The 24,853-nt window shown below is 35.1% G+C and overlaps 2 protein-coding genes across 2 annotated transcripts in view; one reads left to right on the top strand and one right to left on the bottom strand.

The window, feature by feature from the left end:
• The window catches only part of LOC127833693 (mitochondrial intermediate peptidase-like), a 47,912-nt gene extending 44,077 nt beyond the window's left edge, over positions 1-3,835 (top strand). The window contains exon 20 of the mRNA XM_052359103.1: positions 1,641-3,835. Coding sequence (XP_052215063.1) covers positions 1,641-1,744 — 104 coding nt within the window. The 3' untranslated portion in view covers positions 1,745-3,835. The remainder of the gene's footprint in view (positions 1-1,640) is intronic.
• A 13,915-nt stretch (positions 3,836-17,750) lies between these two features.
• On the bottom strand, positions 17,751-23,195 carry LOC127835766 (histone-lysine N-methyltransferase PRDM9-like). The gene is made up of 4 exons (XM_052362205.1): positions 23,060-23,195; positions 20,610-20,725; positions 19,660-19,760; positions 17,751-19,244 (listed from the first exon to the last, which is right to left on the bottom strand). Exons 1-4 carry the CDS (start codon positions 23,192-23,194, stop codon positions 18,097-18,099), a joined length of 1,500 nt encoding a protein of 499 aa, XP_052218165.1. The 5' UTR covers position 23,195; the 3' UTR covers positions 17,751-18,096.
• Positions 23,196-24,853: the final 1,658 nt, after the last annotated feature.

Here is a 24,853-nt window from a genome sequence, read left to right on the forward strand (position 1 = left end):
AAACTTAGGGTCCGCGTTTAGGTTTCGAAATCTGCGTTTAGGTTTTAACAAATGTTCATAATTTCTATGTAGCTTTAGATATAACCTTCATATTTGGTATGCATGTGTATATGGACAAGGTCTTTCCATACACACATAAATTTTCATTCCATTGACCTTGACCTTTAACTTAGGGTCTGCGTTTAGGTTTTGAAATCTGCGTTTAGGTTTCGAAAAATTCTCATAACTTCTATCAAAGTGTTTTTCGGGGGCATATGTCATCCTATGGAGACAGCTCTTGTTTCTTCTCAAATAAGCTCACATTAAAAACAACTTATATTTTCCATCTACAACTGTATTTTTATGGTTTTTGCCCTGTCTGTTGGTTTGTTTGTTGGTTTGTTTGTTTGCCCCAACTTTAACATTTGCCATAACTTTTGCAATATTGAAGATAGCAACTTCATATTTTGCATGCATGTGTATCTCATGAAGTTGCACATTATGAGTGGTGAAAGGTCAAGTTCATCCTTCAAGGTCAAAGGTCAAATATATGGGTCAAAATCGCTCATTTAATGTACATGTACTCTTTTGCAATATTGAAGCTAGCAACTTGATATTTGGCATGCATGTTTATCTCATGGAGCTGCACATTTTGAGTGGTGAAAGGTCAAGGTCAATGTCATCCTTCAAGGTCAAAGGTCATATATATGGGGACATAGTGTTTCACAAACACATCGCTTGTTTTTATATCTTTTGAATAAAGCGTGCCAAACAGTCCTTGCTGATGTGACCGAATAATGTCAATCAATATAAAGTGTAATATCTTGTTCATGAAAGATGTTTGTTGCAATTTACTTCAACCAGTTTGAACAGAGTTTTAGCTTCAGAAGTGTGAAATCCATACTTTTAGAATTTTCCACAGCTTATTTGTTACATATCTGACACATACTTGATTCCCTCCTTATTGAGTATTGACCATTGATTTCTTATGCAAAAACTAAGATTCAAGGTTACAATTAGCAATAAAACAATCTTGTCTGTTAGTTTGTCATAGATAATGCATTTTTTAAAGTAAACCACCACCAATGTCTACACTAAGGAGGTGGATTGTCGCATGTAATAGAATAATTGTCACCTTACCTCAAAAGTGAAGGTCATACTTAGAGGTCAAAAGTCAAATTTGCCAATAAACATAACACTTAGTTTTAATATAAGTTAATTGTTGTGGAATGTGGGGCGATTGCTCTCTTGGGCTCTTTATTGTTTTCAGATAAAATATGAAAACTGTTATATGCAGCTCTCAAGGGTGATTAGCATTCAAGAAAAATATTGCCCTATCAATTAGCCTTTCGATTTCTATAGAAACAAATAGGTTTAACCCTTTCCCCCATTAGAAACGAAGTGAAAATGGCTTTTGCAACGAGCATAAAACCTAACAGTTTGCGAGTAATTCGCATTCTGTTTAGGTTTTATGCTGTTTGCTGCTCATTAGTATCTAAGGGCTGGAAATGAAGCGTTAAAACTTGAATCTAGTAAGAAAGGTCTTTAATTAAATTAATTAAATTTAACTTTTTAAGGGACTACAAATGCTTCAAAATACGTATCTAAGTGGTAAAGGGTTAGTTAGACTTGACTAATTCTCATTAAATTTCTTATTTCAGACTTGTTGAATGAGACCCCAGCTATAGATATGCTGGTTCAGTCATTGAGCGAGGATCTGAACTCCAGGAATATTCTGCCTCCGACCAAAATCTCTAAATTTTAATGAATTCTTATGTTGATTTGACTTGTGGTGGAGCGTGAAACTTAAATGATATATATTATATTTAATATAATATAATAAAATACAAATGAAGTTATTTAGAAAACCTGGTTGAAGTTTGTGTAGTGATTAAAGTCCATTAATTTGTTTTCATCAAATATTCTACAAACTGCATATTTTCATTGTCATAATATCTCATCCTTGTTTGCCATTATGCATGCATGAAATTGCATGCAGAACTGCTACAGTATGACTTCTGTTTAATTTAATATATGCATTTTGAATGTGTTTCCTTCTAGTCCAATAGTTCTTGTTTATTGCCATAAATCAAATACTGGCCAATTTGAGCAAGCATTTACCTCATGATAAATGTCACTAAAGTTTCCTTATTCCTATATTCAATGGAAGCCTTAACAAACTTCCTAAACATGTTAACATTATAACATGTTACATCACGACAGTTTTTGATTATATCACTATATAGTTATATTGCTTGAGAAACAGTTGAGTTTTGCTTTTTGTTTTTCTGAATTTGACTTTTCATGGCCTTCTTCTCTTGAATCAAACAATTTCAGCAGAAGCTTATAAAAACGTTCAAGATAATAATATAGTAGCCATGTTTTATGATTGACAAAAGTAGTTTCAGAAACTACCGGTTTATGGCCCTAAAATTTTAGAAACAAAGACTTGAGAATTTATCTTATGATTTAATTTAGTCTAGAGGGGACATAAAAGTTGTGAATAATGTTCTCAATTCTTTTGCAATCTTTTGGAATGCAGTATGTTCAAATATATATGTATACCCCCACAAACGAAGTTAAGGGGGCTATATAGGAGTGAGCTTGTCTGTCGGTCGGTTGGTCTGTCGGTCCGTATTAAGTGTCCGCTCTCTAATTCAAGTTGTTTTATCCGATCTTCACCAAACTTGGTCAGATGTTGAATCTAGATGATGTCTAGGTCAAGTTCGAATATGGGTCATGCCGGGTCAAAAACTAGGTCACAGGGTCACTTAGTGCGTTTTAAACATTGAGCATGGTGTCCGCTCTCTAATTCAAGTAGTTTTCATCCGTGCTTCATTAAACTTGGTCAGAAGTTGTATCTAGATAATGTCTAGGCCAAGTTCGAACATGACTCATGGCAGGTCAAAAACTTGGTCATGGGGTCACTTAGTGCGTTTTAAACATTGTGAATGGTGTCCCCTCTCTAATTCAAGTAGTTTTCATCCGATCTTCACCAAACTTGGTCAGAAGTTGTATCTAGATGATGTCTAGGTCAAGTTTGAACATGGGTCATTCTGGATCAAAAACTAGGTCATGGTGTCACTTGTACCGTTTTAAACATTCAGCATGTGGTCTGGTCTCTAGTCTAATTCAAGTAGTTTTCATCTGATCTTCACCACACTTGGTCAGAAGTTGTATCTAGATGATGTGTAGGTCAAGACTGAAGTTCAAACATGGGCCATGCTGGGTCGAAAACTAGGTCACGGGGTCACTTAGTGCGTTTTAAACATTAAGCATGTGGTCTGCTGTCTAGTCTAATTCAAGTAGTTTTCATCTGATCTTCACCACACTTTGTCAGAAGTTGTCTTGGAGTCACTTGGTGCGTTTTAAACATTCAGCATGTTGTCTGTTCTCTAATTCAACTAGTTTTCATGCGATCTTCACCACACTTGGTCAGAAGTTGTATCTAGATGATGTGTAGGTCAAGTTCTAACATGGGCCATGCCGTGTCAAAAACTAGGTCACGGGGTCACTTAGTGCGTTTTAAACATTGAGCATGGTGTCCGCTGTTTTTTTGTGAAGACAACATGTACAATATTCTGTGTCAATGCGGCATGTGGGGGTATTCGTCACGTCTGTGAAAAAGCTCTAGTTAAGCATTGTAATTATCATACCAAAACGTTTTTTTCTGTACATTTATTATGTTAACATCATTACTAATGTGTAGATATAAATGCTGTCACTTATCACTATGTACAAACTGGACATATTGGATCGGCGTAAAATGAGTTAAATACATTCACCATTTGGAAAGTATAGTGTTGGTCGCTTGTTTTTTAAGGATAACAATGTGAAATAAATAAAAACAAACTTATTGAGCTGAACATATTTTTATTGGTTAAATTGGTGACTTCTTTGAACTTAATAATAGTGTTATTGATGTGGACAAAAGAATGGACCTAAATGAAGGCTTTTAGTCTAAGTCGTTTAAAGTAGTAATTACTTACATGTTTATGCAAATTTTACTCCATATTAAATAATATAATTAGTAATAGACGGCATATACTAAGCACTATAATAAGCAGAATAAATTTAGGAATAACGTGTGTGTCACCACTCTATTTACAAGTAAAAAATATTATTTGTGACTTTCTAAATAAGCATTGAATTGCAAAACGTTAAAACATAATTTAATGTTAAAATTGCGTTTGGCCGATTTTTTTTGCAGATGTTCGAGGCAAATGCATATAAACATTTAACAAAGAAAACACAAGCCCATTATTGGACGAATCCCGGACAATCGCTCCTACGCTAAATTTGACATGGCGGACAGTCGCTCCTACGATGTGTTCACAGGGCGGACAGTCGCTCCTACGATGTTTTCACAGGGCGGACAGTCGCTCCTACATTATTTTGCCAACCCGGACAATCACTCCTACATTCTTTTGTCAACCCTGACAGTCGCTTCTACATAATTTTGACTCCACGGCAAAACGTAGTATAGGCCGATCAAAGGCTAACACCTAAAATTAACCGACAATTAAATTTGCCAACTTGTTAACAGTAAGCAGATTCAACATGGGACATTTCGTTCCTGCATTACATTTATTGGAATAAGTGACATTATGCGAATGGAATAAACATAAAAACCGCATAGATGAAATATTGTTCTTTATTTCATTTGTATTTAAGATATGACATTTATAAACATATATACACACAAAATACGCATTTGTTCGAAAGCGCATACAAACGAAAGGAAACACATGTACATTTATACACACAGCTCGATTTATATCACATATTTACATTTATAAACATATATACACACAAAATACGCAAACGAAAGCACATACAAACGAAAAAAACACCACATATGTACATTTATACACGCACTCGATTTTTACGAGTCAGTTATCTTTATTCGTAACACATCAAAGTAACACATCAATATGAATTTGGTGCCCAACACTCTGCAGGAACTCCACCATCGACATGGTTCCAGCCACAGACATGTGTTTCTGGCGAATTAGGTAGCAACATTCAAAAAGTCTTAATAATACGCAAACATCCTTTTCAAGTACAATCTGTCAATAAATATCATTTAATCAATAATTGCTATTTCAACAATGGTAGTACACTGAACAACGGTAGTATCAATCGATAATGACCACTTTGACACCTATGATGTGCGAACCGTGCATAAAGATTACAGACTGGCGTCTCATTTAAGTTAATTAAGGTAAGTAAACAATTGTTATCACATTTGACCCATTGATATATAACACTGAACGATTTCTTAATCGGCATTTCTATTATTATTAAAATAGTGTGTTTAAGTTATACTGCACGATAAAATGTTATATGTTTCAGTTTATGTTACAATTACACAAATTAGACGAGAACAATTATGAAACGAAATTCATAAAATGCAACATGCTGGTGAATTCGACTGTATAGACAATTTCGATTTCAGAAAAATAACTGGCTTATTTCGCATTTTTCGACACATGTTCTTAACTTTTATTTTAATTTATATTGAAATATATGTACAATAAGTTTTTTTCACACATTTTATATATATTCATAAATATTTGACAAAATTGTGCAGTCTCACTTTAATCGTGAATCTTTTAGTATATTATTCACACAACTAATGGGCATTATAACATTAAAATTATTTTTATGTGTCGACTTACACTGAGATCTGTTATGAGCGAACCCTTGCAGGAATCGGAAACGACTTTTACTGCATACCCATCGTATTGTAGACTTTGACGTGTGCTTCCTTGAATACGAGTGACCCTCTAAGCATAACACAGACTGATCTCGTTTGTTGGTTAGAAGTTCCATGTTGGAAGTGAATTTGAAGATGTGGGACATTACAATATATACATATTGTTTTCACAATTTGCTAACTTACATTTTAAGAATCGACAAACTGTCACATAGTTTCTTAATAAGTAAATTAGTTAATTAAAATCACATTGATCGACTCATGTTGAATCGGCATACTTTTAACAAGTCGGTAATTTTAATTATCGGTTAATTATAGGTGTTAGCCTTTGATAGGGGTATACTACATGTTGCCGTGGAGTCAAAATAATGTAGGAGCGACTGTCCGGCTTGACAAATAATGTAGTAGTGATTGTCCGGGCTGGCAAAATAATATAGGAGCGACTGTCCGCCTTGTCAAAACATCGTAGGAGCTACTGTCCGCCCTGTGAAAACATCGTAGGAGCGACTGTACGCCCTGTCAAATTTAGCGTAGGAGCGATTGTCCGGATACCTTATTGGACAAACGTGATTCGAAATAATTGTGTGTGTGCAACAGTTTTTTTTCGTATTTATGATAGGCAGTGGCTAGTCGTACGGCCCCGTTTGGCTAGACAAGAGGCTAGCCGTACGGCTTTGTACTTAGAGCCTTTCCTATGGAGATTGTCTAGCCGTACGGCCGTTATGACACATAAATATATCGATTAATTATTGATCTACGTGCTGATTCCGAAATTTCTAGCTTTTAGACTAGCTCGTGTAGTCGTCATCACGGAATAAGAAGACATATGAAATAGATTTCATAATTTGTCATATGCTAATTGTGTTTGTTTTTTTCAGCTGTAGAAAGCATATGCGTTACGAACTGACGGGAAAGCACACACAAGTACAAATACCGAATCAAACAAACATATCATAGAAAAGCGATACAATTCAGATACATACATGGTTAAACAGCGAGGGGTTGTCTCATTGGGCTTTTTGTTTAGCCTTACAGAATGATTTTTAAAGCACGCTATCGAATACGGGCTTCGGATATATGTAATCCAATCAAAATTACAATTTCATGAAATGTTTATAATCTCAATTTTTATCTTTTACTTATTTAATAATTTCAATTTATCGTAATTAACAAAGTTTAATTAATTTCAATTAACAAAATCTTTAAAAGTTATTGTATAATGTTGGAAACGCTTAATTTATGTAAGCAATTGTGCAGTTTATTTTATGATAGCAATATATCATATTACATGTACAATATTTTAGGTAGTTACGTCACACAGGTGTACACACATGGATAAGAAAAATTATATATGTCAACAAATCTATCAGCACTGTATAGCGAATTAGGACGATACCCCTTATCTGTGATGAGTAAATTACACATATTTAAATATTGGTTTAAAATAATATCATGTACAAATTATAGTCTCATAAAAATAATATATGATTCATTATTCAATGACGCAGAACAAAGCATAACATACAACAAAAGAAATTGGGCTTATCAAATCAAATCAACACTCGCGGGGCCTCTGGATTTCAACGCAAGCGCCTTATCCATTGAGCTACGGAGGCACATACATATACTTAATACTTTATAATATACTTTATAAGCCGTACGGCTAGACAATCTCCATTGGAAAGGCTCTGCGTACAGAGCCGTACGGCTAGCCTCCGCCTTTATGATATATAGGCACAAATAAACGACAATACAAACATATATTTACAAATGTTTTATCAAATGTATTCTTTGTTGATCACAACATGCTTATATTTAAAGAATAATTGGTAGAATGGATCCATCGCACACAGATGGGCCGGAAGCTTCCTTGGTTGAGATTTTCAAATATCGTACGACATTCTCATCTTACGATACAATTTTAGAAGCTCCATATAAACGTAACCGTCAAATTTATGATTACTTTTGTTGAACATTTCCATTCATTTCCAAAGAAGCTGTTAAATATCCATCATCTTTGAAACATACAGATCATAATCACTAAAATTACAAAATGCAATCGTAACTAAAGAATGTCGTACGATCTTTGATAAGACGGACCCCTGAATTATACCGTTTTTTCGATGAATACGGTAGTTCCTTCTACATGTATAATAATGAGAAAACTGGTATACTTATTGCATTATTGCATATTCGTACAAATGTGAACATCTGCCTGTTAAAACTATTTACACAGGAGTATTTGTGTCGTGTTCTGAGAAAACTGGGCATAATGCATGTGCGTAAAGTGTCGTCCCAGATTAGCCTGTGCTTTCCGCATGGCTTATCAGGGACGACACTTTCCGCTTTAACTTGATTTTCGGTAAGAAGGGACTTCCTTGAAACTAAAAATACCATAAAAGCGGAAAGTGTCGTCACAGATTATATATATATATTTAATAGAAATCATGTCCTTAATTTTATTTAAATTATTATGTATTTTCTTTTTTCGTTAGGAACTAAATCCACGGCCTAATTGATATCTTACGCTTTTTTGTCTTTAGGAACGTACACGATAACGCATGCAAACATGCACATTCAAGCGTGAAAATGCAGTATATGCCACGTACAGTTATTTTTTTTATTTGCCACCTCCGCAAAGAGAGTTTAAGGTCCTAACATATTTTGTATCAAATACATTGCACTCGCTAATCCATAAGGAAGGTAACCAATTCGAGAAGCTTGGGAATTTGCCTTTCGCCAAGAATTGCGGATTTTAAAGGATTTCTAATTACCACGACCGTCCCATATGTGGATGCGTTATTTCCAGATGTAATGGGATGGAACAATTAAGCGCATATTGCCATCGCTTCCACATCGCTCGGGACTCCTACACGGAGAAATTATAAACCATAGGGAGATGGGGTTGTGATAGGATTTTAGTTCCACTGCTTGGAAGTAATTACTTTATTATGATGGTACACTCGAAATGTCATATGGTAGAATGGTGAATAAAAGTAAAATGGTTAAGTTCGTTTAATGAGCATCCAGGATATATCGCACACGATCGGTTAAGTATACGAATGTATTGTTTTTATGTGAACTGGTTGTTAGACTTACGGTGAATTCGAAATATATTTCAATTACAAGTTTCTAACGTACTTTGAATACGACTTGTTGTGGTATTTTACATAAAGTAACATAAAGATGATGGTTTAAATGACGGGTAGTAACCGAATGCATCTTTATAAGGTTACTCTTAAATATAACCATTCTCTACCTTAAAACCGCCAGAAAAAAATATGGGCTGTAATTCTTAGCATTAAAAAATATTATTGAGCAACAATTGTTTGTTCTCTTAAATATTTACAGTGTATATGGCGTAGTAATTCTCAAGACTGCATCACGTGACGCTGACCCGGATGTTCGGACTATTTGCATGGCTGAACACGACGTAAAGCCATCTGTAACGCCTCGAGTCTGTCACAAATTCACGAATTTCCGTTGACAATTAATGATGCGATCTTGGCTTAAGCAAGAATGATTGGCCCCAATAACTGTTTCCCATGAAGACAAATTTTATTAACCGAGATAATTCAATGACAAGTTCCATCAAGCGCTCGTTTTGCAGTCTGTGGTTTATCTAATTCCGAGCTATTAGTCGACATTGAGTATGATAGATTTGGGACAGTAAATGAAGACGCTGGCATATATGTATGGACTGCTGCTGTAAGCATATTAATTTGCCTCCATAGAGACATTTGTCTAGATTGTTTGTGTCTTGAAAAAATGCAAGTTTTAGAAGACAAATCTATCGCGACCACAATGCCTTATTGGCCTGTAGGAAAATCGTTTTCGATGTTTACGTAGTCCTTCTTGAGGAGACGAAACTGATTTAATTATGTATTGCCCATTTTGCCATAATGAAACCACATACGATATTAAACAATTCATTTGCCGTAATTGTTGCCCATACGCTTTGATGGAGCTAAATTGATATCCCCTCTGTGTGGAAATCGTATATGTAGATATACCAGTATCTGTAGTCATATAAATAAATAAATAAATAAATAAATAAATATAAAAATAAAGTATAATCAGTCTAAATCAGTTTGGAATGGCATCGTTCGCGATGCCTTTGCAAACACACGTTGCTTTATGTAAATCGACTTCCCCTTTTATGTTAGCACCTAATGTTTCTGTGATTGTGTCTAAGTTAACTGGTAAGTGAACAAAGCACCACGGTACTGGTACTGGGACCTATTGTTGGGGTATTGAATACAATCTTGTCTCCTGAAAAATTGTCAATTTCGTTTGACTAATTACGTGCCACTCAAAGATGATCAACATCAGATGAAAGCTTATCAAAATGTAATCACATTGAGGAGCAGAGTTTCAAACCCATTTCCTCATTTGAAAGGCCAACAAATATATTCGCAAAGAGTTTTAATCGTTCATGTCTTAGTCATACGGAATATAATTATTGCAATGATATATATTTCGGAAAAGTATGCAAATTGGTTAACAGGTTTAAATTTATCCAACTTGCGGACAGTGATTGAATACTGAATATATGTAAGACTTTTAAAAAAAGATTGAATAACAATACGGTTTATCACACGTATAATTGCAGTGCGTAGAACGTCTAAGCCATGGTGTGCGTTGTATTTCGACCATGGAAACGTGTCTCGGAGAACGCAGTTAGATATACATGTATTCTAATTTACGATAATGTTGGTTATAGCTTACCTAGTTGTGGCAATGTGTTACGCTTTTTGAGAAGGTATGATTTTGTTATATGTGGAGTTTTAAGAGTATTAAGCATACATAAGACCTTTTTTCATTATTTTTTTTTTTTAAAGTCGGAGACGTCGAGGTATGATAAACAGAAACACAGGTTACTGCCTGATCTTTTTGAAATATATCAGACTCGGTACGAATAAAATAACGGCTCGGCAAGCCTCGCCGTTATATTATTTTAAGCCTTGCCTGATATATTACAAAAGGATCAACCAGTAACCTGTTAATCTCTATACATGTATATCGCATTTTGTTTAAATGTAATTCATTTTTTGAATCGAATCAAACTCAATGTTAGCGCTTTATTATCTATAACTTTGTTTAAGCAAAATAAGTGTGAAAAGTTGAAGTACATTCAAATATTTTACAGATGTAGCCATTTTATGAAATACGACCATGGGCTCGAATACACAGCAGTAGAACTATTACAATTTTGTATTTTATATTATGTAAAGAGCAAATAGTTTTTCATAAATAGACAGCCAACACATAATTATACCTGATACAATCATACAAACACAATAACAGAGTTGTGATGAATATTTATGTAGCATTAACCTCATATCTCTAACTTGCTACGAAAAGTTTCTAAATAAGAATTGTAACTGAAATATTCATAAGTTAACTTGAACTTGATTGAAAACCCCATTTCTGACCTCAATCACAATATTTCCCTTTCGTATACATCAGATTTCTCTAAACGACGTGATATGAATGTCTTAAAAATTCGCCATTACCGTTTGACGCGTCTGGCTCGCGTCACGTGAAAGAAGTCATTTATCAAGCGATGTTTGCAATTCCAAATATGCCACCTAATCAAATATCTGGTCACTCTGCCTGTGCCCTCAATCTAAATATGTTCGTTATGCTCACATCAGATGTTGCATCTTACAAATCGGTATTGATATCATTGAAGCACTATTTTCTCATCATCCATGCTTCGGAAGCAATACATCGGATAAAATCGTCTGTGACTTCATGCGCGATAACTCTTTGGTGAAACTATTCGGAAGATCGGATCTCGTTTAACTTATATTATTAATAATATATATTGAGCTTCGATGAAATTTTATCTTCGGATATATTTTGTGTTTTCAACTTTCGACACGCATAGTTTTAGTATTATTTCGGTTTTTAATTTTCCTGGAAAGCGATTTTGTTTATGACTTATTGGATGACCTGTTCCGCGCAAAATGGAATATAAGCTAAAAAAAAACCCAACTTGAATTGGGAAAATTTGTTTCGTCAAATCTTCAGATTGGGAATTCTTTTTTTTTTTAAATGCTTGGTACTTGATTGCGCATCCCTATCTAAATACTTTTTTAATCGTTTAAATGTAATTTTCCTGAAATGTCAGTTTCAGTGCTTATTTCAATTTATCACTTGCACATAATACGCTTTTTGAACGAAATTAACTAAACTTTCCTTTTTGGGGGATTTTTGTTGACGTCATTGGATTTTTTGGGTATTTTATTACTATTTGGAAAGTGCCGTTTTAGGGGTACTTTATAATAAGGGGAAAGCTGCTTGCATTCCTTTTATAGTACAGGAGTCTGGAGAATTTAAAATTTGTTAAGTTTTTTTACTATGGTTACCGACGCTTTGCTTTTTCACGAGATAATTTCTTGTCAATACACGTTTGACACAACATCACACATAATTTTGACACCCTTGTGTTACATTCCTAATTAATCAAAATATTTAAATGTGATATCTCCACTGTTTATCTTTTGCTAATTTAGATTTCAGTGTCAGAAAACCTTTATCAACGAACGAAAGCTGATGCATACAGTATAACACTTATCGCTTGGTATAAAATGGTGTTTGTTATACCAAAAAACTGCTTAGAGCGGGCCCATAATAATTTACAATAACAAATATCCTACATCCCAAAATATACATATATTGAGAATGTTACTATCCAGACGTGATCTGGAAAAGCTTGCACGGTAGTTGTTGGCAGGTAAACGCTGATGACACATGTTAATAAATAAAAAGAGGCCCGTACGTTTCCATTTATTGCACTGGCGGAATAGTTTGCCGATTGCTTTTTTGTTGAATTTAAGGAAAAAATATGAGCGTTTTTATGGACTGTTATCCTCAACAAATACCGACAGATTTGTTTCCGTGGTTGGTGCGTTTGTTGCTGGTATTGTTGTCAATACTATAATATAGTTCACATTCAATAAATGAAAAGTCACAATTCAGAGTGCATTTAAAGTATTTCGAAGAAATGAACTGTTTCATTGGTGTTTCGGATTATATTTTAATCAAAACAATTTGTTGAAAACTTCACTCTATTTTATTATTAATTGTTTACGTGATTTGAAAAAGGCTATAAGCTCTTGTTCAATCAACCGTGTGTTGTAATAGCAACGTGTAATATAAATATTTAATGAAAACCTTACGTATTTGCACTCCAATAATGGGCCGTGTTCTGAGAAAACTGGGCTTAATGCATGTGCGTAAAGTGTCATCCCAGATTAGCCTGTGCAGTCCGCACAGGCTAATCAGGGACGACACTTTCCGCCTAAACATGATTTTTGGTAAGAAGGGACTTCATTGAAATTAAAAGTATCATAAAAGCGGAAAGTGTCGTCCCTGATTAGCCTGTGCGGACTGCGCAGGCTAATCTGGGATGACACTTTACGCACATGCATTAAGCCCAGATTTCTCATAAAACGGCCCTAATAATGTTTCACACGTCTCTGTATCAATAGCAATATTTTATCACAAACATATTTGAACTGAAATCTATGCGTACATGTAATGAATATTAAAATTACGTACATCATTAAAACTTGTGTCCGTTTATTTGGACGTCAAAATATGAAATATTGCTGTCAATCTGTCCTAGTATAATTCTAGTTAATAAGTCTAAATAGTTGTCGGACTCTCTGGGGCGCTCACGATGCAATTCTTGTTATAATTCCTAATTGGGAAGTTGCGGCTGTAAACTATTAGATGGTATGTGCTAAGTAATTAGTTGTACAGCCCTACAGTTATAGTTCATATATGTGCTTATCATTTATAAGCAATTGCTTCTTTAAGTAAATTATTATGATTGATATACAGTATATATACGTATATAAATAAATATAAATATAAATATAAATATAAATATAAATATAAATATAAATATAAATAAATAAATAAATAAATAAATAAATAAATAATAAATAAATATATATATATATATATATATATATATACATACAGACTGAAGGGACGGCAATTGGCTCACGCCTCGGGCTGAACTATTCATCAACCTACATGGGTGCTTGGGAAGAGGAACTGTTCCGGCGGTCAGAAAAGCAACCACTCGCATACTTACGGTTTGTGGATGATGTGTGGGGCTTATGGACGCATGGTATCGAGGCACTTAAAACTTTCCACACACAAGAAAATGAAATCAACCCTCGCATTAAAATCGAGCTCCGCTATTCTTCAGAAAAACTAGAGTTCCTGGACACGGTGACATCAATACGGAACGGGCGCCTTCAAACCGACCTATATACTAAGCCTACCGATAAACACCTGTACCTACACAGGGATTCTTCGCACCCGGAGTCTACAAAAAAGCAATACCATATGGTCTGGGTGTGCGTGCGAAAAGAATCTGTTCAGAGGAGGTTGCATACCGGAAGCACAGACAGGCGGTGAAAACACAGCTCGTGAACCGTGGATATGACGGGGCGTTTGTGGAGACCGAATTGATAAAGGTCGACAATAAAAAGAGAGAAGACCTTTTACGCGAAAAGACAAACTCGGAGCATAATACAAGGATTCCGCTCGTGATAACGTTTTCGCGCGCACTACCCAACATCGGCCGTATCATCCGTAGACACATACACACGCTGCACACGTCTGATAGAATGAAGGAAGTGTTCTCTGAGCCCCAATTAGTAGCCTTCAGAAGGGATTGCAACCTGCAAGACATCATAGTGCACAAAAAACACAATAGGATGTTCTTCCGAAAGCCCAATATGAGCGGGCCCTGTGGGGCGCAGAGATGCGCCATTTGCCCGTACATGATGAAGGCGGAATATTTCACAGATCCCAGCGGCAGGAAGTACAGCGTCAGAAACAATGTTGATTGCAAATCATCCAATGTTGTGTACGCGGTAAACTGTCGTCGCTGTCGCAGATTCGTGTATGTTGGAGAGACCAGAGGAACTCTGTACCAGCGACACCTATTGAATTTGTCGCGTATTCGTACACAGCACAGTGACCCGGTAGCTGAACATTTCTACACTGACGGACATTCCATGGATGATTTCCAAATAATGGGACTCGAAAAACTCAGCGGGTCGGACGAGTACCGCAAAACCATGGAGCAATTGTGGAAGTCAAAACTAAGGACATACCGACCATATGGCATCAACGTGCAAGAATAAACGTTAATAAAAGGGCGCGTAAACAACGTTGACGCCGGAAATGCACGACGTCATTTCCGTTCATAATTAAACACCTGAAATTAAAAGATGGCCGCTGATGAAGACCGTGAGGTCGAAAGCTTCGGCAAAAAAGTAAATACAGCGTTTTTGTTTATATATATATATATATATATATATCACATGCTATACCCTGTTTCCCATGTAATACAATCATTACATATTTTTTTATATCATACACGTGTAATACAACATTTTAAGCGTTTTCATTGGCTTAGTTTTCGTGTATTGACCAATCGCATTTTGTTATTTTGCTGAAATGACGTTGCAACGTCAAATGACGTCACGAAATGTAAACAACATTCCGAATTTATCATTATGTTTGCGTAAATAGTTATTTAATTTGCTCATTTAAACGCATGTGATAAAAAAGATCTGACACTCGTTGTCATATCATACCATATTTTATTAAACTCGTCCAGGAAATTCGTTAGTAAGCTCGCCAAAGGCTCGCTAACTAACAAAATTCCCGAACTCGTTTAATAAAATATGGTATGATATGACAACTCGTGCCAGATCCTATATATAAATATATGTATGTATAATGCCTATAGGATGCATTTATTTTAAACGAATCACATGACAAAAAAGAATGTATGTTTATCGTATGCAGTCAAGATATATTTTGACTACCGGGTAACTTAAATTTATATATTTACTTTTATAGAAAAAAATATCAGTAATGGTTTTTTATCAATTATCAATTATCAATTAAAACCACGATCTCAATATGAAAGAACAGCTTGCAATTCGCCGTTCAACAAATATGCCTTCCGTCATTTGGTGGAAGTCATTTATCAAGCGATGTTTGCAATTCTTAACGTGCCACCTAATCAAGTATCTGGTCACCCCGCATGTGCCCTCAATCTAAATATGTTCGTTATGTTCTTATCAGATGTTGTGTTTCTCAAATCAGTATGAATGCTGGTACAGTTGTATTTTCACTGTGCATTTGAGCAGCACTCTGTGTGTAAAGGGGGTTTAATGTATGTGCGTAAATTGTCGTCCCATATTAGCCTGTGCAGTCCGCACAGGCTAATAAATGACGACACTTTCCATCTGAACTGGATTTTTGCTTAGAAGATACTTTTTAACGAAACTGCACAGGCTGATCTGTGACGACACTTTACGCACACGCATTAAACTCCCTTTACACAGAGCGCGGCTCATTTGTTTATTGTTGGATTACTCAGTAACTCGAAGCAATGGTCTGTGTTGGCAACAGCAAACTAGCAAAAATCGAGGCTGCTCATTCAATATTTGTAATTGTGTTAAAAGGTCAAAACTGGTACCAAACAAAACGTGACTTATTTAAAAAAACAAACTATGATGCTATATTAGTTTAGTATAGTTGCACTAATATGTGCGGAATGAATAATTGACAAAGAAATTTTGGGCATACATTTTGTGCTCAAAAAATGAATTTGAAGAGCACAGCATCTGCATTAAAAAATTAAACGAGAGTTGAAGCAAATCGAATATTGGTCAAACTCACTTGCTCAATCAATTCAAAAATTAAAACAATTCGGTTATTTGTTATTAATTTGACAAAGCGAATTTTGTTTTTACAATTAAAGCATATTTGTGTTGACACGTTTTCGCCCCGCACCATCTTTTCATGTTTTTGTTTTATATTTCACTTAGTAAATCCCTTTTTGATATGCGAACAAAAAAACACCTGTATCCGATTGCTGTATATAATTATTATATTGCAAGGAGATTTGATGACAACTCATTTAACTTTACTGTTATTATATTGGAAAAAAGTGAAATATAATATAAACGAAACAAACGCACGATTATTCAAATCATCTAACAACGTCGCTTCGAATATTGCTACACGGGTTTGTCTTCCGCTTGAAAGGCGAATCGCCGGTAGATTGATGGCACGACAGTATGATCTATGACAGATTCAACGGCATCCTCAACAAATTTGCCATGTTTGTCCAAATCACTAGGTTCGTTGAGCATATGTCAGCCTAAGGAACGAGATTACGAGGGTGTGCAATATATCAAATATTTAGCAAACTCGTGGTAGTGTAAACATCGGAGACGTTCTTGACACGCCTGACTGTTCCCATTATTCACACAATATTTCATCTGTATACGCAATTATGGCTGGAACAAGCCGCATGCCTTTTAGTTTCCTATCACAATATTATTTCGATTTGCCGATACTCGGATGTTCTGTGCCTACCGATCCTTGAAGGATGGCATCAACATCTTTCTTAATATTCCTAAATACATATTTTACTGTTTCCAGTTAAAATATACATTTTTTGGGATGGATAATGATTATTACTTTAAAAGGACCTTTGAAGAGAGTAAACTTTGAAAAATGTTTTTACAGTACTATGAGCGAATAGACAACATTAAATATAAAAATAAATGTATAAGCTTGCAAAGTAAATTATGTACATGTTATGAGATATCTGCAAACGTCTACTGAAGAGTGAGTGTGGAATAATGCATTTAATTTTAGAAGAGCTATACAATTTCTCACGTGTCATCAAATTTGTTAGTCTTAAACCATTAAACAATATTTCGAATTCGAAATTAACTATAAAAACAACAACAACAACACCGTTTCAGAATTGTGAATTAAACACGTAATTCATTATTTTCTTACATTTTGATTTTACATTACTGTCATAACTGAAATGCAAATATATATTAAATTGTCATTAAAACAATTGACGTATAATATAAAAGAACGAAAAACATATTCACCACAATTTATGTTTCAAATAAAACAAACATAACAACTTTTGTACAAACGCACTTGTAAATACGATTTTAAACAAGAAATTCACAAACCGACTAAAATCTATTTTAAAACGTATATTGCAACATTACAATTCTGAACACATAGACCTTTCTAATGTGTGTGAATGCTTACCAAAAACAGCACAAACTATAAGTCATGATATCACATGTGTGTAAAAAGGAAGGTTTATATCTTAATTTAAAATGAATTACGAAGCAATAAATGGCAATAGTATGACTGCAGTGTGTACGAATGTGTAGGATAATTGTCATGTATTTTGGCACATTTTTTATCTTACTTTTCTTCTTTGATTCACGAATGTAGCGTCATATGGCGCGTACTTTTCTTAATCGATTCACGAATGTAACGTCATATGGCGCGTACTTTTCTTATTCGATTTACGAATGTGACGTCATATGGCGCGTCAGGTGGTGACGTTCCTTGAACGTCTCTTTACAAACGTCACATTGCAGTTTCTCTTCGCGTTTTCTTTTTATGGGGTCGAACTCGCGCTTGTGATGGGAACGCATGTGATACACAAGGTCGCTAGTCATTCGGAACGTAGCATTGCATTTTGCGCACCAGTTCTGGGCAAGATTCAGCTGTTGGATTGGCCGCTGGAGCATGGTCGGCGTAGTTGTCGTCTGCAGCAGTTTTTCGACCATCGGGTTTGAAGTCTGGACGCTCGGAAGCTGCGACTTCCGTAACTGTTCCACTAGAAGCTGTTTGCTTAGCATTTCGCCATTTGGGAAACTTCTGATTTGGTCTTGACTGAGAGCTCGCATTTGGGCTGGAAACCTTTGTAGAGGTTCTGGTTTATAAACAGGGGACATGTGCATCTGATCTGTGTATGACCTGGAATGAAGGTAGGACTGACCGTTTGATGATTTTGGAACCAGCCAGTTTGTCATCATACCTAGCCCTCCAATGAATCGGCCTGCCATTGAATTCGGTGGAATAAATGTTTTGCTATACAAGTGTTTCACAAGGTGCTCTTGGCCTTTTCGCATTTCCGCCTCAAAATCGTCGTATTTCACTCTGCTGTCAGCTTTAGCTTTGCTCCTCTCTCCCGCGGACAATGCTCCAGAAACTGACGGCTTTTCAACTTCCCTGAATGCACTACCAGAATCCGCTGATACTATACGATCTTTTGAAACCGTTGATTCTTGCTGCTTGCTTAAAATATTATTATTTTCTTCAAAACGTTCGAACGATTTTAGATTCACACTATATTCATCATTATCCGTATTAAATAGTTCTTCGGAATCTACTTTACGTTTAACACTGCGATTTGCGTTCACATTTATCGTCGCCTTTCGTTCAACGTCTTCCTGATCAGAATCTGTCCGTCTGCTGACGCTGAGAGGACTCTTCGTCTTCGAGTGGGAACCAAGACAGTGGGAACCAATACAGTGGGAACCAAGACAGTGGGAACCAAGACAGTGGGAACCAGAGGAGCACGTGCACATGAACCGGATATGGGCAATTAGCGGATAGATAAAGCGGAACTTTTCCCCACAGGCAGGACATTCGAGTGTTTCACCATCTACAGATAGATGTCATGCCATATCGTACAAACAACATCATAAGAGCATCAGGATTAAAGAAACCCTTATCAACGTCAAGGATGACAAAAGCCCCTTTTTAGGCAGGACTTTTTTGTTTAAGGCAAAATCACTTGAGTCTATGAAGTGTTTGGGCAATAAACTAATTATTAAAGAACCACAGTTTGTTGCTTTTTTAATGTTAATTACAATATTTAATATTCATCTTTAGAGCTAATTAGAGCTCATAACACAAATCACACCGAATTTTGCTTATTCTCACTATCAAACTTGAACGCTTTCTTTATTACAACACACAAAACGCGTTGTTTGTCTATGAAACAAAAGGAAAGTGTCTGATAACATTTAAGTACCAATACTATATCAAATAGAAAGTTTCAACTAAAATGTACTGACCTGTTTTCTGGTGCACGTTGAAGTTCATACCCAGGATCAGGGCGAAGTCTCTACTGTACCAAACGAGAATTTCTTCCTTTGCACGAATTATCCGGAGTGTCCTGAAGTTCGGGAAAATTTGGCTTAATCCATGTGCTTGAAGTGTTGCCACAGATTAGCCTGTGCAGTTCGCATAAGATAGTAAGAGACGACACTTTCGGATTCAAGTGGACTTTGGCCAAGAAAATACTTCCTTGAAACGAAACATTCTATAAAAGCGGAAGTGAAGTCCTTGATGAGCCTGCGCGAACTTCATATGGGCTAATGTGCAATGACAATTTACGAACATGCTAGATTGGTTCTTCATGTTCATGGTGTTGATATAAAAAGTTACGTTACAAAAAAAGTTTAAATTACAAAACAAAGAGTTGATTTAAATTCTTAAAGAGTATTAAATGTGCATAAATCAGAAATGATGTATTGCTTTTGTTTCCATTGTTACACGTACCCAATACATTGATTTCATATTAGAAAATACTCAAAATAGTTAAAATGCAGTTAATATATTACTTGATAAAAATAGAACAATATATCATATGACATAATCTAGAAAACAAATACTTTATTGAATGATGCAATGATTTATGAATGTCTGATAATTGTGAATTTAAACCTTTGGAATTGCATTATTTTTCCTTAAACATATGAGTCTAGTTCTGTGAAAATTGGACAAAATGCATAAACGTAAAGTGTCGTCCCAGATTAGCCTGTGCAATTCGCACAGGCTAATCAGGGACGACACTTTCCGCTTTAATTGTATTTTTCGTTTAAAGGAAGTTCCCTTTTACCGAAAATCTAGTTTAAGCGGAAAGTGTCGTCCATGATTAGCCTGTGCGGATTGCACAGACTAATCTGGGACGACACTTTACGCACATGCATTATGCCCAGTTTTCTCAGAACAAGACACCAACCTGTAGAAGATGTTTCCATCCTTCATGTAGGCCTCTGTGTTCTGCTCGTCCACCGTCCTGGCCGGCTGTGCGTACGCCATCCACGTGTTGTCCAGGTTACCTTCGTTCAGATCAACCTGCAATACATGAAAAAAAATCGCTTGGGGATTGTAGATACTTAACTGAATTAATTTAAGACTTCGTTTTTATATCGCTTTTTGTGGAAGCTTTCTGTTTATAATAAAAAATACTTTAAGGCCTTAATAATATTTCCAGTTATTCGACCGATTTTTTGGCCGATCTTAATGTTGTCTTTGTTTACCAGGTTGTGTTTTAGATATTGGTTGCTAATTTCGTTCATATTTAAATATAACTCATATGTTTGCATCATTCGAAAATATTAACTTATTATACTTTAAATGCACACAAGATAAATTTAAGACTTGTTAAATATAGATTTGCTATGGCACATTCTTAATAATCCTTTGCATGCTGGGAAATTTGTCGTCTGCTAAAATGTCATCTGCTGAATTTCTTAAATTAGCATTTTCTTCGATTTTTTTTTCAAAGAATATTATCAGGATAGCAAACAGTTTGGATCCTGATGAGACGCCACGTTCTGTGGCGTCTCATCTGGATCCAAATTGTTTGCAAAGGCTTTCAAAATTCGGTTCCAGCACTGAAAGATTAAGAGGGGGATCTAAAAAATACAAAAATAAATATAATCCGACTTACTGACCCTATCGTATGCGATGTTTGTGGAAACCAATGGCATTTTGTTTCTGATTGCTTTAAACTATCATAGCTTACTATAGTTCAATATGATATGATATTTTTCATAATAAGCACACATGTGTTATTGAGAAGAAAGAATGCGTACTGACCCTTATCGTATGCGATGTTTGTGGAAACCAATGGCATTTTGTTTCTGATTGCTTTAAACTATCATAGCTTACTATAGTTCAATATGATATGATATTTTTCATAATAAGCACACATGTGTTATTGAGAAGAAAGAATGTGTAACACCCTTCTTTAATCAGAAATATGTATTAAATAAAAAAGTATTTACTAAGTATGTAAGCATGAGTAGAAAACGTAAGGACAAATAACTACAATCCATGTATAATAAGAAATATATAAACAATACATATCTTAAAAGAAGATATTCGGCGTATAACCTGACTGTGAAATAAATGTTTTAAATTAAAAACAACAGTGTAAGTAATTTTATTTTTATTTGTTCACTGAATATTCGCATGACATGTTGTTTTTTATGAAAAGTGCACGAATATTAAACTGCATAACAGTGTTCTTAGCTACAAATATTACTTCTTGAGATCGCATCATATGTGCCCTCACATTACTTATTAACCATTTATTTGTTCGTCATCGAACTTACAAATGTCGGGAGCATATTCTGGCTTGCATGACAGATTTTCAGACAGACTGACCGCGTACGTCACACATGCGTGGCTAGCTAATTTAACGTTTTCCATTCTTTCATGAACACTATAATATTTCGGTGGTTTTGTCCCATAATAAACACAAATGTCATTGATTTCTTTCCCTTAAATTCGTCTGATTTGATATATTGAAAGCATTATAGTATTATCAACATAAGGCGTTTATTGAAAGTACATTCCGCCTTTTACTGACGATTTACTAATCCAGCATTGATCCTGAATGTCTTGAGTAATTGGGGTCGGAACCTAAAGGTAGTGCGTAATTGTTACTAAGCAACATAGTGTCTATATGTTTTGTATGAACATGCAGAGAGTAACCCGCATTTCTTCACACTGAGCAGTGTTACATCCTGTACTACAAAGATGCGGTGATGTTGCTTATGGTCTGAGGGGTTATGCTTAAATCAACCAATGAAATGAACGGAGTGTATTCACTCGGGTCATCTTGGATGAAAAGCTGGGTTAAAGGGGCCTTTTCACAGATTTTGGCATGTTTTAAAGTTTGTCATTAAATGCTTTATATTAATAAATGTAAACATTAAATTTTAAAAGCTCCAGTAAAATATCAAAAATAAAATTTAAAAAAGGAAAAAAAGTAGCCCACAGCAGGGCTCGAACCAGTGACCCCCCGGAATCCTGAAGTTAAAACGCATTAGCCCACTCAGCTATTCTGCTAAGCATACATAGGCTGCGTCTTTTATACGTTATATAAGCAATCTTCGTAGTTTCACAAATTTAAACGACAACAACAGAACTCTCCAAATTTTTCAATCGTTTCGCGTTGCAACGCTTGATAATTTTTATGTTTTTAAATCGTCAAAAGATGCATATAATGACTATATTAGACAATGGCAAATGTTCAGTAATACTATTTCCTCATAAATATCATAACTAAACCGAAAATTTGCGAATCTGAAACAACCTTTTTCAATTTTGTCAATTTACCAAACCGTGAAAAGATCCCTTTACACATCTACGCCGAAAACCCTTTAAACATATTCTAACCTTAAAATCGCCGGTAACTCTCTTCTCGTCGGACGTCAGATAACCAATAAAGTGGGTCGGCGAAATATGGCCGACGGCCGGAAATGGTCCAAAAATCCTGCCGTAGTCGACGTCCGTTTCCACGATCACACCCATGGTTCACTGTAAAACAGAGGAGAAATGGGATTTTATTTTAAAAACATAAATTTTAAATGATGAAAAAATGCTTTTAATCAATAGGCCGGTAGATATTATTCCAACGTATTAAATTACTTTTTTAATTTGATACACGTATAATAAAAAGTGTTCAGCTACGAACAAAGTCATATGAATTATTAATTTTATTATTATTATCATTATAATTGTCATGATCATTATTATTATTATTATTATTATTATTATTATTATTATTATTATTTTATTATTATTGTTTTTATTATTATTGTTTTTATTATTATTTTTCTTCTTCTTCTTCTTCTTCTTCTTCTTCTTCTTCTTCTTCTTCTTCTTCTTCTTCTTCTTCTTCTTCTTCTTCTTCTTCTTCTTCTTCTTCTTCTTCTTATTATATCCGATAATATTATTATACTACTTTAATAACTACGGGGCTCTTTATTAAACATTAAATGCTGAAGTTATAAAATAAATTATTTTGATTTTAAGTCCAATGGGTTGTTCATTGAAGGATGATAAATATCACATGCACACAACGTGAACCGTCATTTGCACCGTGAGGAGAGAAACCATTTTATGACACTTCGGTCCCATTATTCATTGAACGGAAAACGAAACAACAAGGTACAAAACAATTGTTTTACACAAGAAGCACACGTACACAACACACGAACAAGGAAAACCGAAAAATAATGGGGTTAATGCATTTGAACCGTAATGGCAAATCATTTGGGGTTTCAACTGGTTTTTAAGGAGCCACACAATTGACGCTTGGCCAAGAACTATCGATAAAACATATAGTAGTAAATACAAATGAAATAAGCATCATAGCTTCGCGATTAAAATTTACCAGAAATAGCATAGCATAAATTTGAATTTAATCACCATTTGAATCGTGTTCTGTGAAAAGGGCGTTTAATGCATGTGCGTTAAGTGTCGTCTCAGATTAGCCTGTGCAGTCCGCATAGGCTAATCAGGGACGACACTTTCCGCTTATATGGTATTTTTGTTTACAGAAAGTCTCCAGTTTAGGCGGAAAGTTTCGTCCCTGATTAGCCTGTGCGCACATGCATTAAACCCCCTTTTCACAGAGCACTGCCCATTTAACTACTCAATAGCTATAAACAGCTCAGAGCACCAACACGAGATTCACATACGTTTCGTCTTTGTCTACAAAGCTTTATAGACATAGAATCATAGAGTTTAACATTCAGGCCATGTTTGTGCAATTCGGGATAAGCAAGTGAAATGTTTAAAATGCCAAATTACAAAGCCTGATGGTGTGTGTCTTGTTTGAGTATATTTGGTTGTGCAGTAATCAATAGTTTTTATTGATTAAAAAAATCTCATTGGAACTTCTTATTGCAATGATTAGTTTGTTTCATTTTTCTTTTTAAACCGACCTTGTTACACCCGATTATTTCGTAAGCGACCGTATTTATATTATAGGTTTTATAGGACACACATCAGTATTAAGGTGTGGTAAGTACTAAGCTTAAAGGAGGCTGAGCTGAAACAAATTAAACAATACAATGTAACTGCTACGCTTAACCGTTTAACTTTTTGCAAAAAAAATATACTAGTTTTTGCGTTTTTATGCTTTCAGTTTCTGTTCGGTTATAAAAGTAGAGGATAAGTACAAGA

The sequence above is a fragment of the Dreissena polymorpha genome, chromosome 6 (assembly GCF_020536995.1).
Source record: "Dreissena polymorpha isolate Duluth1 chromosome 6, UMN_Dpol_1.0, whole genome shotgun sequence".
Taxonomy (NCBI): Eukaryota; Metazoa; Mollusca; class Bivalvia; order Myida; family Dreissenidae; genus Dreissena; species Dreissena polymorpha.

Coding starts and splice junctions, on each gene's coding strand:
- LOC127835766 (XM_052362205.1), bottom strand. CDS start 23,194: ATGGGTGTGATCGTGGAAACGGACGTCGACTACGGCAGGATTTTTGGA. Junction 19,761..20,609: donor GATGGAAACATCTTCTACAG/GTTGGTGTCTTG, acceptor CCCGAACTTCAG/GACACTCCGGATAATTCGTG. Junction 19,245..19,659: donor CAACGTGCACCAGAAAACAG/GTCAGTACATTT, acceptor ATCTATCTGTAG/ATGGTGAAACACTCGAATGT.